The 16958-nt window shown below is 33.8% G+C and overlaps 3 protein-coding genes across 5 annotated transcripts; 2 read left to right on the forward strand and 1 right to left on the reverse strand.

The window, feature by feature from the left end:
* The first annotated feature begins 736 nt into the window (after positions 1 to 736).
* Positions 737 to 6859, forward strand: LOC137821426 (sucrose synthase-like). 3 transcript variants are annotated; one of them, XM_068626015.1, is made up of 14 exons: positions 737 to 1044; positions 2561 to 2677; positions 2782 to 2908; positions 3029 to 3180; positions 3263 to 3455; positions 3676 to 4011; positions 4098 to 4193; positions 4275 to 4448; positions 4550 to 4666; positions 4761 to 4927; positions 5040 to 5264; positions 5521 to 6084; positions 6286 to 6424; positions 6546 to 6859. In XM_068626015.1, exons 2-14 carry the CDS (start codon positions 2580 to 2582, stop codon positions 6576 to 6578), a joined length of 2421 nt encoding a protein of 806 aa, XP_068482116.1. In that variant the 5' UTR covers positions 737 to 1044; positions 2561 to 2579; the 3' UTR covers positions 6579 to 6859. The 3 variants fall into 3 exon arrangements, with proteins under 3 accessions (XP_068482116.1, XP_068482115.1, XP_068482117.1); XM_068626014.1 differs by lacking the exon at positions 737 to 1044 and adding an exon at positions 1597 to 1846; XM_068626016.1 differs by lacking the exon at positions 737 to 1044 and adding an exon at positions 1789 to 2154.
* A 3090-nt stretch (positions 6860 to 9949) lies between these two features.
* Positions 9950 to 10384, reverse strand: LOC137822428 (uncharacterized mitochondrial protein AtMg00820-like). The gene has a single exon (XM_068627315.1). The coding sequence runs from the start codon at positions 10382 to 10384 to the stop codon at positions 9950 to 9952; it is 435 nt and encodes a 144-aa protein (XP_068483416.1).
* Positions 10385 to 14222: 3838 nt separating this feature from the next.
* On the forward strand, positions 14223 to 14801 carry LOC137821052 (auxin-responsive protein SAUR78-like). The gene has a single exon (XM_068625466.1). It carries the CDS (start codon positions 14277 to 14279, stop codon positions 14637 to 14639), a length of 363 nt encoding a protein of 120 aa, XP_068481567.1. The 5' UTR covers positions 14223 to 14276; the 3' UTR covers positions 14640 to 14801.
* The last annotated feature ends 2157 nt before the right edge of the window (positions 14802 to 16958 follow it).

The raw sequence follows: 16958 nt of genomic DNA on the forward strand, positions 1-16958 counted from the left end.
AGATGTATTTGATAAGAGATCTTGAAATTTATATATAACAAAAGTGGTTTTCCGACACAATGAATTTGTTTCCATACCTACCAATCCACCATCATCCTCCTATTTCTTGCATTTCATCTAACCCTCTAATATATTTAAGATCTAAAGACTTTTGAGATAAGATTATTAAATAGAAGTTAAAAGATAAGTTTTCTAAGAGAACAAGTGTAACTATGTGTGTGTAGATAAAATGAATCAGTAAATTTTAAACACAAATTTGCTAGTGAAATGATAGCTTTTGGCTCATTACAGACACGTATGTAACACCTTTGAAAAGGTACTTAGAAAATTCTTAGCATGTTGTACTGCTTAATAATATAAAACCTGTTTTTTTCCCCCCTTTTTTTTGTCATGTTGAAGTGGACGACACTGCATAAAGTTTTAAATAGAAGAATCCATGCAAATTGCAAAAGGCTCAAATCAAAACATGGTGGCACTAGTCAGATACTATGGGCACCACAGAAAAACTACAATACCATTTCTGACAGATGCAGGCTACAACACATTAGCGTAATAATTACTTTAAAAAGATTAGTACACAGTAATATTATCAGATAAATAATAAATTATGCATGGCTGGAGTTAATAAAAATAATAAATGAAATAAAAAAAAAGTAGAGTGGTTTGTGAAAACAACAACTAAACCACTGCAAGGTTAGCTGTATTAATGGACTGTTTCTCTCACGGAAACAGAGGCACTGATTTTTACCTTTAATCTTAACATTTCCAACACCAGCACACACTGTGTTTGCTTTACCATGATGTGCATTTTATTTTCCTCTTAATTATTTTATTTTGCTAAGATTATCATCATTTTCTTATTATTCTTATAACCCTTTCTCATTTTTTAACTATAAAAGGGGTTTCTCAACCCTCCACTCTTCACCCTTCATTTCATTTGCTAAATTGAGATATTCTCATTTCTTCTCTTTTGTTTCTTTTCCTCACTTGTCTCATTCCATTTTCTCTGTTCATTCCTCTGGGTGTTGCCATTTCACATTCAAGGTGAGTGAATTCCATTACAATGTCAAACTCATTTTTTTTTTTATCATTATTGTTTACATGACAAAATATCTACCTCACCCCCACATGCAATATCTACACCTTATCCCCTCCACCCTATCCAATTGTCCATTACTCTTTCTTTCTCAGTGCTATTTCTCTGTGATCTGATCACATGCAGTGGTAATGCTGAACACTGCTTAAATGTAAACAAAAAATTGGGGTGGACCAGATTTTTATTAACCATTGGTGCAGCAAAAAGTAACAATAGGGTCTAGGTAATAGTGTATGTATTGACACGAAGTTATTACTTCATATCCACACAACATGCACCCACCTCTCTGTTCACCACAGAGAAAATCAAAGGGAATAAAACTATCAAAATAAAGAGTACAGTTCAAATTTTCACCCAGAAGAACAGAACATAAGTACATTATGTAGATAAGCTTGAATCAGTGATGGATAAAAGTACAATAATATTTTCCTTTCAGTAACTGAAATCTACATTATTCAGTCATGTGAGGATAAAAAGATGGTACTAGTTTAGGATAGTCCAAAGCATTGAAGCTACGTGTAGAATATAGTTTATATACTTGTTGCATTTACACATCTGTCCTTGGTAGAGAGAGAAAGTCTTTGACCTTTATCGAATTTGTTGAAAATTGTTTCCATTTTTATTTTGTACGTCTCTCTTTGTGTTTGGCGCTCATTGCCTATAAATTAACACCTCCATCTCGTTTATCATTCATTCATTTCGTCTTCTCCTTCCCCCCTTATTTTTTTTGCGTTTATTCTATTTCCATAGGTATTCTTTTCCTCTGTTTCTATTACTTCTTTTTCTTGTTTTTGTTATTCTGTTCATCTTCGTTCCTTCATTACCTTCCTCTTTTGGCTGTTCCACACTGCCATGTTAGCTTTCACTGTGAAAGATCTAGCATGGTGACGTGTTTCAACCTTTGGATCAGAGTCTGTAACATGATCCTGGGTGTCTAGTACTTTCTGTTTTTTCAAAGAACATGTTGTTGAGTTTGCTGGTTCTGTTCTGGGGTGCTGTCTATCATGAGCTTTGGCTCAGTTTCTTAGGAATTTCCATTCTCAAGCTTGGTTTTTCTTGTACGACAGTTCAGTTCAGTTGTTTTGTAGGATTCTCTTTTTAATTATATTAAATCATTAACAGATGAAAATAGAAATTAAATAAAAAAATTGTCTGCAGACTGGCCTTTAACTAAGATCTTCTTTGTTCTGCGATGATTAATTTAATGTTTAAATTTTAAAGTTCAAACACTTAGTTTAAACGAGGTGCAGGATCTGTGCTGTGATTAATGTTTTTTGGACCCGAGGTTGGGGAGGGAGGGTACCTGGTTGGACTTGAAATCCAATACACTCTTCTAGAAGAAGAAAGAATTCCACATTGTTTTTGGTTTTTGACTTTTGGCGACTAACCTTATCCTTTTTATGGTGGCTTGTTGCATACAATTCTAATAAGTTTCTTTATGCTTTTTTTTTGTTATTGTTGCAGTGAAGTCTTGTCCCTGAAGATGGCACATCATCCTTTGACCCACTCTCACTCTTTCCGGGAGAGGATTGATGAAACTCTCTCTGGTAACAGGAATGAAATTTTGGCCCTTCTGTCAAGGTAGCTCATCCAAAAATAAAAATGAAAACAAAAAGCTTGTCTATGAATAATTAGCTTTAGTGCAAGGATGTAGAATAACACTAACAATCTTGTTGTAATAAAAGGCTTGAAGGCAAGGGCAAGGGAATCCTGCAACACCACCAGATCATTGCAGAGCTTGAAGAAATCCCTGAGGAGCACAGGAAGAAGCTACAAGATGGGGCCTTTGGAGAAGTTTTGAGATCTACACAGGTAACTTCTTCCCTTTTGATGTTTTCTTCATCTGGGCTGATATATTGTAGATATGCTTTGGGCGTTTTTGTCGCAAGTTCTTTTTTTTCTTTTCATTTTATCGTTTTTTGTTTTGTTTAGGAAGCCATAGTGCTGCCACCTTTTGTTGCTCTGGCTGTTCGACCAAGGCCTGGTGTTTGGGAGTATCTGCGTGTGAATGCGCACGTGCTTGCTGTTGATGAGCTACGTCCTGCTGAGTATCTGCGTTTCAAGGAGGAGCTTGTTGAGGGAAGGTAAGGTTCAGAGTTTTTTCGTCCTCACTCTGTTGTTGATCATGTCAAGACAATTTAACAGTTTCTCTCACTCTTGATGCAGTTCTAATGGCAACTTTGTGCTTGAGTTGGACTTCGAACCATTTAATGCGTCTTTCCCTCGTCCAACTCTGAACAAGTCCATTGGGAATGGCGTGGAGTTCCTCAACCGCCATCTTTCAGCCAAACTCTTCCATGACAAGGAGAGCATGCAGCCACTGCTTGAATTCCTCAGGCTTCACAGTTATAAGGGCACGGTATACTTCTTTTTAAGTGTATTTGGGAGTTTTCATAGTAGTGTTTATTCGATCTGCATTGGTTACTAGTTGGATATCCAGCAGTGTTTTCTCATCCATGTTTTAGTTTAGACTTGGGACATGTGAAAATCTAATGATGAAAGTAACTTTTCCATATAAAAGACGATATGCATTGATCATTCTTTTACAATAATGAAAAATGTTTTGTTTTTTGTTTCAGACTATGATGCTGAATGACAAAGTTCAGAACCTGAATTCTCTCCAACATGTTTTGAGAAAAGCAGAAGAGTATCTAACTTCTGTTGCTCCTGCAACGCCCTACTCAGAATTTGAAAACAGATTCCGGGAGATTGGTTTGGAGAGGGGGTGGGGTGACACCGCCGAGCGTGTCCTCGAGATGATCCAGCTTCTCTTGGATCTTCTGGAGGCACCTGACCCTTTCACCCTTGAGACATTCCTTGGAAGAGTCCCTATGGTCTTCAATGTTGTTATCCTTTCTCCCCATGGTTACTTTGCCCAAGATAATGTCTTGGGATACCCTGACACTGGTGGACAGGTTAGTTGAATTGAGATAACGTTTTACTAATTTTCATACTATTAAGGTTGTGTGACATGCTTTAACTTGTTCATTCTCTAATCCAGGTTGTTTACATCTTGGATCAAGTTCGTGCCTTGGAGAATGAGATGCTCAACCGCATCAAGAAACAAGGCTTGGATATCACTCCTCGTATTCTCATTGTATGTCCTAGTGGTGTTGTTAAGACAAGTTAACTTATGGAAATTTCTCTAACTTGAGCATGTGATTTCTGTTTAATGCAGATCACTCGTCTTCTCCCTGATGCAGTAGGAACTACCTGTGGCCTACGTCTAGAGAGGGTATATGATACTGAATATTGTGACATTCTCCGAATTCCTTTCAGAACAGAGGAGGGAATTGTTCGCAAATGGATCTCAAGATTCGAAGTCTGGCCATACCTAGAGACTTATGCTGAGGTGAATGTTAACTTTTACTTAAAACTGTAACACGGTTCAATGCTTTTGATGTTTCACTTTAAAGTAACTTCCAATCCAACTATATTTCTTGTCAATATTAGGATGTTGCTGTTGAACTTGGTAAGGAGTTGCAAGCCAAGCCAGATCTTATTGTTGGAAACTACAGTGATGGAAACATTGTTGCCTCTTTGTTAGCACATAAATTAGGAGTAACTCAGGTTTGGACACCTACTTTCTAGTTAATGTTGGCACAACCTTTTTCTTTACACTTTACCTGATTAAGCTTCTTCCTTAATCTAATGATAAATGCAGTGTACCATTGCTCATGCTCTAGAAAAGACCAAATACCCTGAGTCTGACATTTACTGGAAAAAGTTTGAAGAGAAATATCACTTTTCATGCCAATTTACTGCTGATCTTTTTGCAATGAACCACACAGACTTTATCATCACTAGCACCTTCCAAGAGATTGCTGGGAGGTGAGCTATCTTTTCCTTTTATTTACTATACTTTAAATGCACTATTGTATTTATTGATTAGCTGACTGAAATTAATTATTGCATCTGTATTTTTTTCTTTTTTCTTCTGCAGCAAGGATACTGTTGGACAGTACGAGAGTCACACTGCCTTCACCCTTCCTGGTCTTTACCGAGTTGTTCATGGTATTGATGTCTTTGATCCAAAGTTCAACATTGTCTCTCCAGGAGCTGATATGGGCATATACTTCCCATACACCGAAACTGAGCGTAGGTTAACAAATTTCCACGCTGAGATTGAAGAGCTTCTTTACAGCTCAGTGGAGAATGAGGAACACATGTAAGTGTAATCTTGTCATAGAGCATTTTTTCAAGGAAAACATTGTTTAGTACAAAAGCTATTCTCCATTACAACAACAAAAACAAGAACCTTATCCGGTTAGATGACATTGACTACATACATAACATGGATCAACACATTATTGTCAGTTAAAGACCAAATCCTTAGAGAAACTATATGATTTTTCTCTCTTAAAACAACTCTTCTTTATCATCTCCCAATTGGTTAGAAAGTAATTTTCGCCATTGTTTAACAGATGTGTCTTGAAGGACCGCAACAAGCCAATCATCTTCACCATGGCAAGACTTGACCGTGTGAAGAACATCACAGGACTTGTTGAATGGTACGGCAAGAACGCTCGCCTCCGCGAGTTGGTGAACCTTGTTGTTGTTGCTGGAGACAGGAGGAAGGAGTCCAAGGACTTGGAAGAGAAGGCTGAGATGAAGAAGATGTATGGCCTCATTGAGACCTACAAGTTGAATGGCCAATTCAGATGGATCTCCTCTCAGATGAACAGAGTTAGAAATGGAGAGCTCTACCGTGTGATTTGTGACACAAAGGGTGCCTTTGTGCAGCCTGCAGTTTATGAAGCTTTTGGGTTGACTGTGGTTGAAGCCATGACTTGTGGATTGCCAACATTTGCCACATTCAATGGTGGTCCTGCTGAGATCATTGTGGATGGAAAATCTGGATACCACATTGACCCCTACCATGGCGACCGTGCTGCTGAGATCCTTGTTGACTTCTTTGAGAAGAGCAAAGCAGATCCATCTCACTGGGACAAAATCTCCCAGGGAGGACTCAAGCGTATTCAGGAGAAGTATGCACATTGCACTAAACAATAGTCATATACATGATGAACAAGAGTATAAATCAATGCTCATAGATAGAGCCTATATCATGTTACTGCATTGATTTCACATGATATGCTCTCTGGTTTTATACTATTTTCATCAAAACATTCATTTTGTCACCAAAATTTTCACCAAAATCAATGCTTTTTTCTTCCTTTGCTCCACAGGTACACATGGCAGATCTACTCTGACAGACTCCTGACACTCACGGGTGTCTATGGCTTCTGGAAGCATGTGACCAACCTTGAACGCCGTGAGAGCAAACGTTACCTGGAGATGTTCTATGCTCTCAAGTACCGCAAATTGGTATATTTCTTCTCTCATTACACTATTAATCCAATGGTTTCACTGATGAAAAGCTTTCTGCAACTCTTTCCTTCCCAACTCTGTTACCCACTAACGCATTATGTCATTCTTGTGCTCTCAGGCTGAGTCTGTTCCCCTTGCCATTGAAGAGTAAAACCATTGTTGAAGGGAAAATCGAACGGCTTTTTGGTCTCATGCAGCTTTCACAAATAAGGCCATTGATTTTGATTGTGATCAACTTTTGGATTTAAAGAGTCTAAAAAGAGTGTCTTTGTTTTTATGTCTTGCTTAGGTTTTGGCTCAGAAGAAAAGATAAAAGAAAAGATGTCATTTTTATTCTTTATTGTCTTTGCAATATTGAATATGATTGAAATATTTGAATTTTGGGTGTTCAACCCCATCAATCAACTTAAAGATGTCCCTTCTGCAATTCAATTTCACTGCTTATTGATCTACAGTTCCCCCCTCAACATCACTTCATCATTTTCTTGTTCTGGTTTTTTGAAGAGTCTCACCATTCTTGAACTTTAACATGTAAGATGTTTGAATGGAAACTAAATAAAAAATTAATGTACTTGTTCTAATTTGGACTACCAACTTAATTAACTTTTTAATTTGAGAAGATATTAGCTTCAGAATTCTTTTATAATTTTAGGCCTATAATAGGAAAGTGTAAAAATAAGTTATTTCTATTTGCAAATACTGTGTTCATTTAATGATCTTGAATTTGGTCAATGTAACAAATTGGAAATTAAGTTAAAAACAAAGGAAAATATCAGAAGTAAAAGTAAAAAATGTACACTACTCAAAAGACAATGTAAAATGGGTAACAACATACATTATGAGAATACTGTGATTTTCAATCCTATTTGTCATCCCATCAAACATTATTTAATTATGATTTGGTAAATCTATTTTTTGTCACGAAATAATTGGTATACTTGACAACAAATTTTTCTTTATTTCAATCAAGAATATACCTCTTAGATTTTTCAGATATAAGTTATGTCATGTGTTGGGTCATCTATGTTACACGTCTTGTGGTTCTGAGTGATTAAGAGTTGTTTGGGGCATTAGGTTTGCACCTTTTTAAGGTGCCTGGTACAACCTTATTCTGATAGAGAAATAAAGCCAACAAGCTAAACTATTCTTGCTACTTCTCAATTCTGTCAAAATGCTGCAACTTTCTCCTTTTTTTGCCATCCATTTCGGGAGGATATAAAAGACTAAACCATTTTTTTCTGATGTAATGTGCTCGTGAAGCCATGTGTGTACAAATAAGTGCTTTTACAGTTGTGGAGGTGTACTTATCTGTAGTCATGAATAATGCCACAAAAACATGAAGACCCAAACAACACCCAATTCGGTTCTGGCTATTTCTTTTTGCACCGGGTGGTTAAAAGACTAAACAGCCCTTCTGCCACCCCTTGCGTCACCTTGTTCTTATGTTACTCTTATATCGATAAATTTAAGAAATAAAATATTTCGAATTATATGATTTAGAAGATATTTTTAAATTATACAATTTGAAAATTATTTTTTTTTATAAAAAAACTTACAATTGTAGAATCTAGAAGTTTTGAAACGGTACAATTTAAAATTTTAAAAACTTTTTTTTTTTCAAAAAATGACTTGTAGATTAATTGTTGAATCAAGAAGAAGTCATTGCAAAGTGGAAATTTTCATAATAAAGTAGGTGCAGAAAAAAAAGTTATAGAAAGTGAAAAAAGAAGTTCCCTTTGATTCTAGTAGCTCTTTCGGGCAGCTTGTTGAGGTTGAACATACAGAGGCCGAAAAAAACATTATATTTTCAAATGGACAAAGATTTTGTAATTCTGTTTGGTAAGAGAGAAAGTTCTACAAAATTTCTTTCAAATCATTACAATATATTTATCTCATAAATATAATAATTATTAATAGCAGATTTTTACTATGAACTACTTACCATTAGATAATATATATTGTTGATGACTTGATTTATTAAATACTTTTTTAACTTGGGTTGATGACAATTTTATTTTATTGGTTTATGAAGTATTTTTAACTTGTGGTTGTTGAATTTATATTTTAGATTTATACTATTAGTTTAAATGAAAGCAGGAAATATATAATTTGTTAACATAAGAATAGTGAGGTGTTTATTGGCATATGCCTACAAATTTATGAATCTATAGATAAATATTGTAGGAAGTTGTCTATGGATATGAAATAAAGATTTTACATAAAAATTAATTATTTATTATATTAAATAATTTAATAAGGAAAAACATAATATTTCTGCATCATATTAAACAAATTTAATAAATTTTCAAAATAAAGGTATACTTTCACCTCCTCATGAGAATAATTTCTCAATAAACATAACTGAAACACATTCTTGACAAATTTTAAATTCTTGAAAAAAATAAATTCTTATGTAAAAATTTATTATCTGTTTTTTGTAATCTAAGGTAGGCGTCAATATTTTACCATACTCACGTATCCAAATCAAAACTTTTACCACGAGTTTAGTAAAATAAGATTATCTGAATTCTGTTTCAAACCATGTTTATTTTGAGAAATGGTGTGAGGTGTACTAATAAAAAAGAAATAAGAATGTCTCAAAAATAAAGTTTAGGAAAATGGAATGGAAGTAAGGAATTAATGATTAGCATATATATACAAATTTATTATTGAAGTTGTAACATTGCTAAAAATTAAATGATGGTGAAAGAAAAAGGATTATTGGAATATAAGAAAAAGAGAGAGAAAATATATATTTCATTATTATGTTTGATAAGCACTCTCATTTACGTTAATATACATATACACAAACTAAAGAGTATTAACAGAAACAAGAATAACAAATAGCCTAACTGAATAGCGTCTAGATTATACACTGACTAATATCCTCTCCGGTAAACTTATAGGGGTGGTTCAACAACCATAAGTTTACGACAAAATTCTAGAAAAGAGGGACAAATAATGGGTTTAGTGAATGTATCAGCTACTTGGAATCTGGCAAGGAGATGAAGCAAGCAAATTTTGTTTTGTTGAACATAGTCTCAAATAAAGTGGAGATCTAATTTGAAATGCTTCGTTCGAGAATGCATGATAGGATTGACATTGAGAAGAACAACTCCCAGACTGTTCATGGATATATTTGTGTTGAGACAAGTGCAGGCCGCCATTGGAAAGACGCTTGACTTGTACATTGAGAAAGTAATGAAGGGGGCTAAGATCCTTGAGAGCGAAACAAGAACTGAGTTTGGATATAAGATTATGAATTTCCTGTAAAGAGAATCCTGTGATAATAATATCATCAACATATATGAGAATAAAGATTGTGTATGAGGAATGAAACTGAACAAATAATGAAGAATCACTTTTGATAGCATGAAAACCAAAGTTGTGAGGAGTGTTACTTAGATTTTGAAACCAGGATCGTGGTGCCTATTTTAAGCCATATAATGCTTTGTGAAGTTTGAAAACTAGATGGGGAGTGTCAGACACAAACCCTAATGACTGGTGCATATAGAGATCCTTCTACAGGTCTTCATGCAGAAATACATTATTTATGTCAATTTGACGAACAAACCAATTAGCAAAGACCATGTGAGTGATAACAAGACGAATGGTGGAAGGTTTAACCACAGGACTATAGGTGTCATAGTAATCACACCCTTCAGTTTGACTAAAGCCCTTAGCTACAAGACGAACTTTGTGCCTGTGAAAAGAACCATATGCATGGTATTTATTTTTAAAAAGCCATTTGCAGCCAACCGCATTAGCTTCTTTAGGAAGAGAAGTTAAGGACCAAGTGTTATTGTTGAGAAGGGTATTGTATTCATTAGTCATTGCTTGAAACCAAGGAGGAGAAGCAAGTGCCTCGACGACGGACGTTGGAGCAGATGGTTGTAAAAGAGAGTGAGTATGAAGAACTTTAGGTTTGAAAATACCAGCTTTGAATCTCGTTGTCATGCAATGAGTATTGACAGGGTCAGGATCAGTGAAGGAGGTAGGCAACAAGTAGAAAAAGGTTGAGAAGTATTAAGATTAGGAGAATCAGAACCGATTTGAGAAACATGAGAAAAATTAGCAGCAGGAGAGTGAATAACAGTAATAGTGTGGTTCAAAGCATAAGAATCAATATTATCATGCATATGAGGATGAAACTTATATTCAAGAAGGTCATAGGGGAATAATTCTTCATAAAAATTGGCATGCCTAGAAATATAAACCTTACCAGTGTTGGAGAGGCAAATATAACCCCTATTATGAACGTTGTAGCCAAGAAAAATGCAACATGCATATTTGAAATCAAGTTTGTGTTTGTTGTAGGGTCAAAGCAAAGAATAACAAGCACACCCAAACGTTTTTAAAGTGTTATAACCAGGCAGTTTGTGAAACAACAATTCATAAGGAGATTTATTTTGTAAAACAGGGGAAGGCAACATGTTAATAATATACACAACAGTTCTAAAAGCTTCACCCCAAAATTTGATGAGTAATGAAGCAGAAGAGAGAAAAGTTAAACCCATATCAGAGATGTGTCGATGTTTGCGTTCGATGGAACCATGTTACTCATGAGTGTGGGGACAAGTGAAACAATGAAGAATGCCATGCATTTGAGTGAAACTTTTAAAACATATGAATTCCTTCGCATTATTAGTTTGGATAACACGCAGTTTGAAACCAGTTTGAGTTTTCGCATACGTTTTGAAATGAATAAGCGAATGTAGTGCTTGGGATTTATTATGCAAAAGAAACAACCATGTGTATTTAGTGTGAGCATCTAAAAAGGAAATATAATAGTGAGCATCATTGGAAGCACATACAAAACCAGGACCCTATATATCAATAAAAAGTAATTGTATAGGTGCAGTGTATTGTGAAAGAGAGGTATGAAACGGAAGCTGATGATGTTTTCCATGTATGCAAGGTTCACAAAAACGTGTGGTAGAAGAGTAAACAACATTACAACTATTCCAAACATGTTTAACAACAAAAAATTTACAATGGCCAAGTCTATTGTGCCAAAGTTGTAAACTAGGAAGCATGAGTTTGTAGCAAGCATAGTTAACAGTGCAACCAGTAAGATTAGTGGAGGGAGGAAACACATAGAGCCCATTTTTAATGATTCCGCGAAGTAAACTTTGTTGAGTTACCTGATGTTTGACGTTGCAAAAGTTAGGAAAGAATTCAAAATAAACGTTATTGTCTTTGGCAAATTGAGCAACACTAATAAGATTTTTGGTAATGTCAGGAACATGTAACATGTTATGTAGTTTGAAAACAGTGTGTGAGTGAGGAGTAGTGTAATAAGCAAACCCATTATGTAGAATATGCGTACCTTGGCCATTACCTAGCTTGAGGTTGTCATTACCATGATAGGATTGTTTGTGTGTGAATATTTTGGAGTCTTTGATAACATGGTGTGTAACACTAGTGTCGAGATACCACAAAGGGTCTTCAATGGTAGAAGGAGCACTAAGAATGTATGTTGCGAAATGTTTGCAGTGTAGGAAGTGGTGGGTGGAGGATCATATCGGTGCCAACAAGTATCTGCAGTGTGACCAGGTTTGTGACAAATTTGACAAAAATGTATGATAGACTGCCAAGAAGATGATTAATGGAACGAAGGTCGAACAGAAGGACGAGGAGAAGTAGTGTAAGAATGTCCTCCTCGAGGAGCGTAAGCAGAAGATTTCTTGCGGTTCTGGATTTTTACATGCCACGGAGTAGAAATAGTGTTAACCTGAGGGATCTCGAGCAAGTTTATGTTTGTTATAGCATTCCTCTTGTGCAAGAAGAAGTGTTTCAAGCTCATCCACAGTTTACGGGTCACTGCGCGAAAGAATGGAAGTGATGAATCCATCATAAACTGGAGATAAGCCATCGAGGATAGCTTCGACATGATCTGCGGTGGATAGTGGAGAACCAACAACAACCAAAGAGTCAACAACTTTCTTGATATCATTGACATAGGTAGAAACAGAGCGATCATTCTTTGGGTTCTTTAGAAGAAGTCGAAACTTCTTGACCATTGCGCGGGTGTGAGAGGCATAGATTTGAGCGAAGGAGTCAAGACCCACCATTTTGGTTAACAAAGAGGTAGACATGGAGGCAAGGAATCAGGCCACAAGGAGTTGGTCTTGTTTGTGATAGGAACGATGTGCAGGATTTTCCAGGGTTGAGTTGTTATGGGTTGGCAGAAACTCAGAAGGAACAACACTGCCATCCAAGAAATGGGTTAACTCAAGCCCGTAGAGAGTGGCTAGAACTTGTTGCTTCCATACAAGGAAATTGTTATCGTTGAGCTTGAGGGAGATGAGGGTATTAAAATGGTGAATGGTGGTGGAGGAGGTGGCCATTGGGGACACAGAAGCAAAGTGGTCAGAGGTAGAAGAAGAAGATGAGGAGGAGGTCATGACCAGACAAAGAAAAAAATTGTAGCTCTGAATACCATATTGGAATATAAGAAATAGAGAGAAAAATATATATTTCATTATTATGTTTAGGAAGCAGTCTCACTTACGCTTAAATACATATGTAAATATCTATGCACAAACTAAAGAGTATTAATAGAAATAGCGTATAGATATACACTGACTAATAAGGATATTAAAGACTGGATAATTATTTAAGAGATAGTAAATTCAAAATGATTATTAGTTTATTTAGCATAATATTGTTTTTTAATGCATTGTATATTTGAAATTATAAACTTTGTAATTCAAGTCAACGAATAAATGTATTAGTTTATCAATTTTATTAACTTACAGTCACACTACAAATTTTATTTTTGGTATATTTCTATATAGCATAAAAGATAATCATAATAATTATATTTACAACAAAAAAAGAATTAATATTTGATGCAAAGTCTAAATGTCTTATGGTAAGTGACACCTTAAAGATTAAAAACAAAAATTCATCTGTAACGGGTGTAAATTCTTATAGTAATTTCGTAAAAGGAAATTAATTAGATTTTAAAACAAAGGTTATTAATAATGATTAATTTAGCAAGAATAGTCTGATAGTGTAAATTTCTTACAATTAAAAATAATATTGAAAGTCATACTAGTTAATGATACAAATCATACCTTATTAATAACTCAATTCATTGGAAAATTGTGTTATATAAGGAAAACATGAACTATAATGTCACTTTCAACTTCAAATTGCTCCTAATAAACACAAATTAAAATAGAAGTTGAAACTAATTAAACAGTATTAAAAGTAATCCTACTTCCTTAATTTTAAGAATATCATAAATTTGAATATTTTTAATTTTTTTTATGAAAAAAATTGTTTTATATTAATAAAATATTTTTTGTTAAAAATGTTTTTTCATGTATAACTTACCCATCTACTCGTTTGATTTCTTTCTAATTTCACGTTGAATTTGTTCTTTTCTTTCCTGGACTCAGAGATTAAAAGAGATAAAAAAGGAAAAATAAAAAAATGAAAAATAAAATAAATTTATAGTTTTATTGACCATAAAATCAAATGATAAAATAATTAAAATAAAATAATTTTTTCCTAAATATTTAATAAAATAAAACATTTTAATAAAAATCCTATTTAAGAGATAATTAAAACTTAAATTTAGGAAAGAAAAAGAAAGTAATAAAGAACCGAAAAGAAAGCAAGAAGAGATAAAGAATGCATGAAGAAGAGTTGAAGAAAGCAACGAAAGTCCAAAGTCCAAACGCCAAGCTTTCATGTTGGCCACTTTTGAATTCCGAATTCTTAATTAAATCCGTTATGACAATTTTACCCTTCCCTCTCCCTTTTAATAGGAAGGAATAGAACACCCCTTCACGTTCTCTTCTCACATATCCTTCTTCTCCAACCTCCTAACTCAACCATGTCCAAAGGAGGAAAACTAACCAAGCTCAAGTCAGTGCTCAAGAAATGGAACTCCTTCACCACCAAACACAGCCAAGCCACCGTCACCTCCGTCGTAGCCACCGACGCCGACTCCTCCTCGCTCCGCCCCGTCTACGTCGGCAAGATGCGGCGGCAGTACCTGGTGAGCGCGGAGGTTGTCGAACACCCGCTGTTCCGGGAGCTGGTGGACCGGTCCCGCGACAGCAGCTCGGAGGAGGAGGAGGAGAGCATCAACGTGGCTTGCGAGGTTGTTCTGTTCGAACACTTGCTCTGGATGCTCCACAACGCCGATCCTCAACCTGAGTCGCTCGACGAACTCGCCGATTTTTACGCCTGCTGATTGTTCCTCCCTCGGTAACATCGGAGAGCGTTCCAGTGAAAGAGTTTTTCAAATTGCCATTGTAATTGTGAATTTGTGCTGGTGTTTGGTGTTCATCTTCATCAACCACAACAAAATATTTTCATTTTAATAATGTTACATATCACAAATTCTCATCCTCCACCACATATCACTACACCATTTTTTATTTTACATTTTTTTTTTACTTTAAACAACACCTACATATCACACCATTTTTTACTTTACATGTTTTTTATTTTAGACAACATAAAACTAATTAAGTAACACATATATATATATATATATATATAATTATTGTCTAAATATAAAAAAAAATATTTATACAAGTAGGATTTAAGGACTATTAAATATTATATTTATAAAAGATTTAATTATTTATACCACCAACTATGACATAAAGTGGTCACAAATATAAATATGGTTATTATATCAATACAATCTTATTATTATAATTAATATTAATATGATTAATAATCATATTATTATTATATTATTACTATTATTAATATTCTTAATACTATTATTAGTTTTTTTAATGACATTAAAATTAAAATTAAAATTAATAATAATACTAATGACAATAATAATAATAATAATAATAATATTAATAATACTAATATTATTATTATTATCATCAATCATAATAATATTATTAACAATAATAATAGTAATAATAATAAAATTTTAATAACAATAATATTGCATAATTATAATAATTATCATAATAAAATAATACAAATTTAATATAACAAGAAACTTTTCTAGTATAGTAATTATTAATTTTATGTTCTACTTATGGAAATTGAATTCCATTCCCTATACCAACATATCATTAATAATAATAATAATAACATTATTATTCTTAATAATAATAATAATAATATAAATGAGGTATGAAATAAGATTTCATTTTAACAACTTAAAGGTTAACTTTTACACTACAACAAGAAAATCATGAAATAGAAACCAATTTTAGAAACAAAAAATAATTAGTTGTTATAGTGACTAAATTAGAAACCATTTTAGGGACTAAATAAATTTTTGGTTTCTAAATTAGTTTCTATTATTGTTAAATGGTTTCTAAATTTTTATCTAATTAGCAACCAAAGTTTTTGCTACCAAATTTAGAATCTAAATAATTGGTAGTTAAAACCTTGGTTGTTAATTAGATACCAATTTAGAAACTAATTAACAATAATAGAAACTAATTTAAAAACCAAAAATTTATTTAGTTCCTAAAATGGTCTCTAATTTAGTTACTATTGCAACTAATTATTTTGGTATCTAAAAATTGATTTCTATTTAATGATTTTCTTGTAGTGTTAAATGTTCTATCTAATGGAATTAAATGGAAAACAAAACATAGCACGGAAGGGATAGTGTGGATAATAATCATTAATAAAATTATAAGGTGGATTTGAAACCATTTATGAAAGGTCTTTACTATATAGTTTTTTGAAATTTCTAAATTACCCTTAAATTTTTTATTTGAAAAAAGTGTGAAGGTAGGAGTCGGGTGCTAGTGGATTGAAGTGGAAATGGAGACAATTCGACAAGGTGCATCGAAGGTTGTGGTTGTGATTTGAATCTTGTGTTAGGTGATTCAAGTAAAAATGAATAATTAAATATGAATGAAACCGCAAAGATAGTACCTTTCAAAAATCGGATTCCGAAATTTTTTGTGAATATTTTGTAGTTCTTCAAAGAAAATCATTATGAAAATGATGTTATGGAAGATGGTTATTTGCATTTTGGAACTTTAAATTTGGAAGAGATTTTGATAATGGAAAACCTATTTCGGAATTGGAAATTCAGAATACTAGTTATGAAGTCCATAATGCCTAATCTAGAAAGATATCGCAGAAACCTTCGAGAAACATATTTTGAAAAATTAATATAAAAGCCATTTTTTGGGAAAAATTTGCAAACCAAATTCTAGAAGTAAAAACAAAAACATGAACATCACCTTTCTTCTCCTCAAGAAACGCGTATTCGAAAACAGTGAGGAATCATCGGAAAACAACCACAAATGCACTGATGAACCACCAATAATATTCACGTCTCGCAGAAAGCATTCAAAACATCCAAAATTTGCACCACACAGTCGTCAAAATAGTGGTCTTCACTAGTACAAAAACGCTTAACCACGACTATGAGTAACAACACTTTATAGGAACCCGTTGTAGCAAAAAGCGCGATGACAATTTCGTAAATAATTTGAATTTTCAGTGCTTTATAACGACGGTTATAGTTATAAATGTTGTTAATAATAGACATAGGGAAAAATAACGACGATTC

Source organism: Phaseolus vulgaris, chromosome 9 (assembly GCF_000499845.2).
Source record: "Phaseolus vulgaris cultivar G19833 chromosome 9, P. vulgaris v2.0, whole genome shotgun sequence".
In the NCBI taxonomy this organism is placed as follows: Eukaryota; Viridiplantae; Streptophyta; class Magnoliopsida; order Fabales; family Fabaceae; genus Phaseolus; species Phaseolus vulgaris.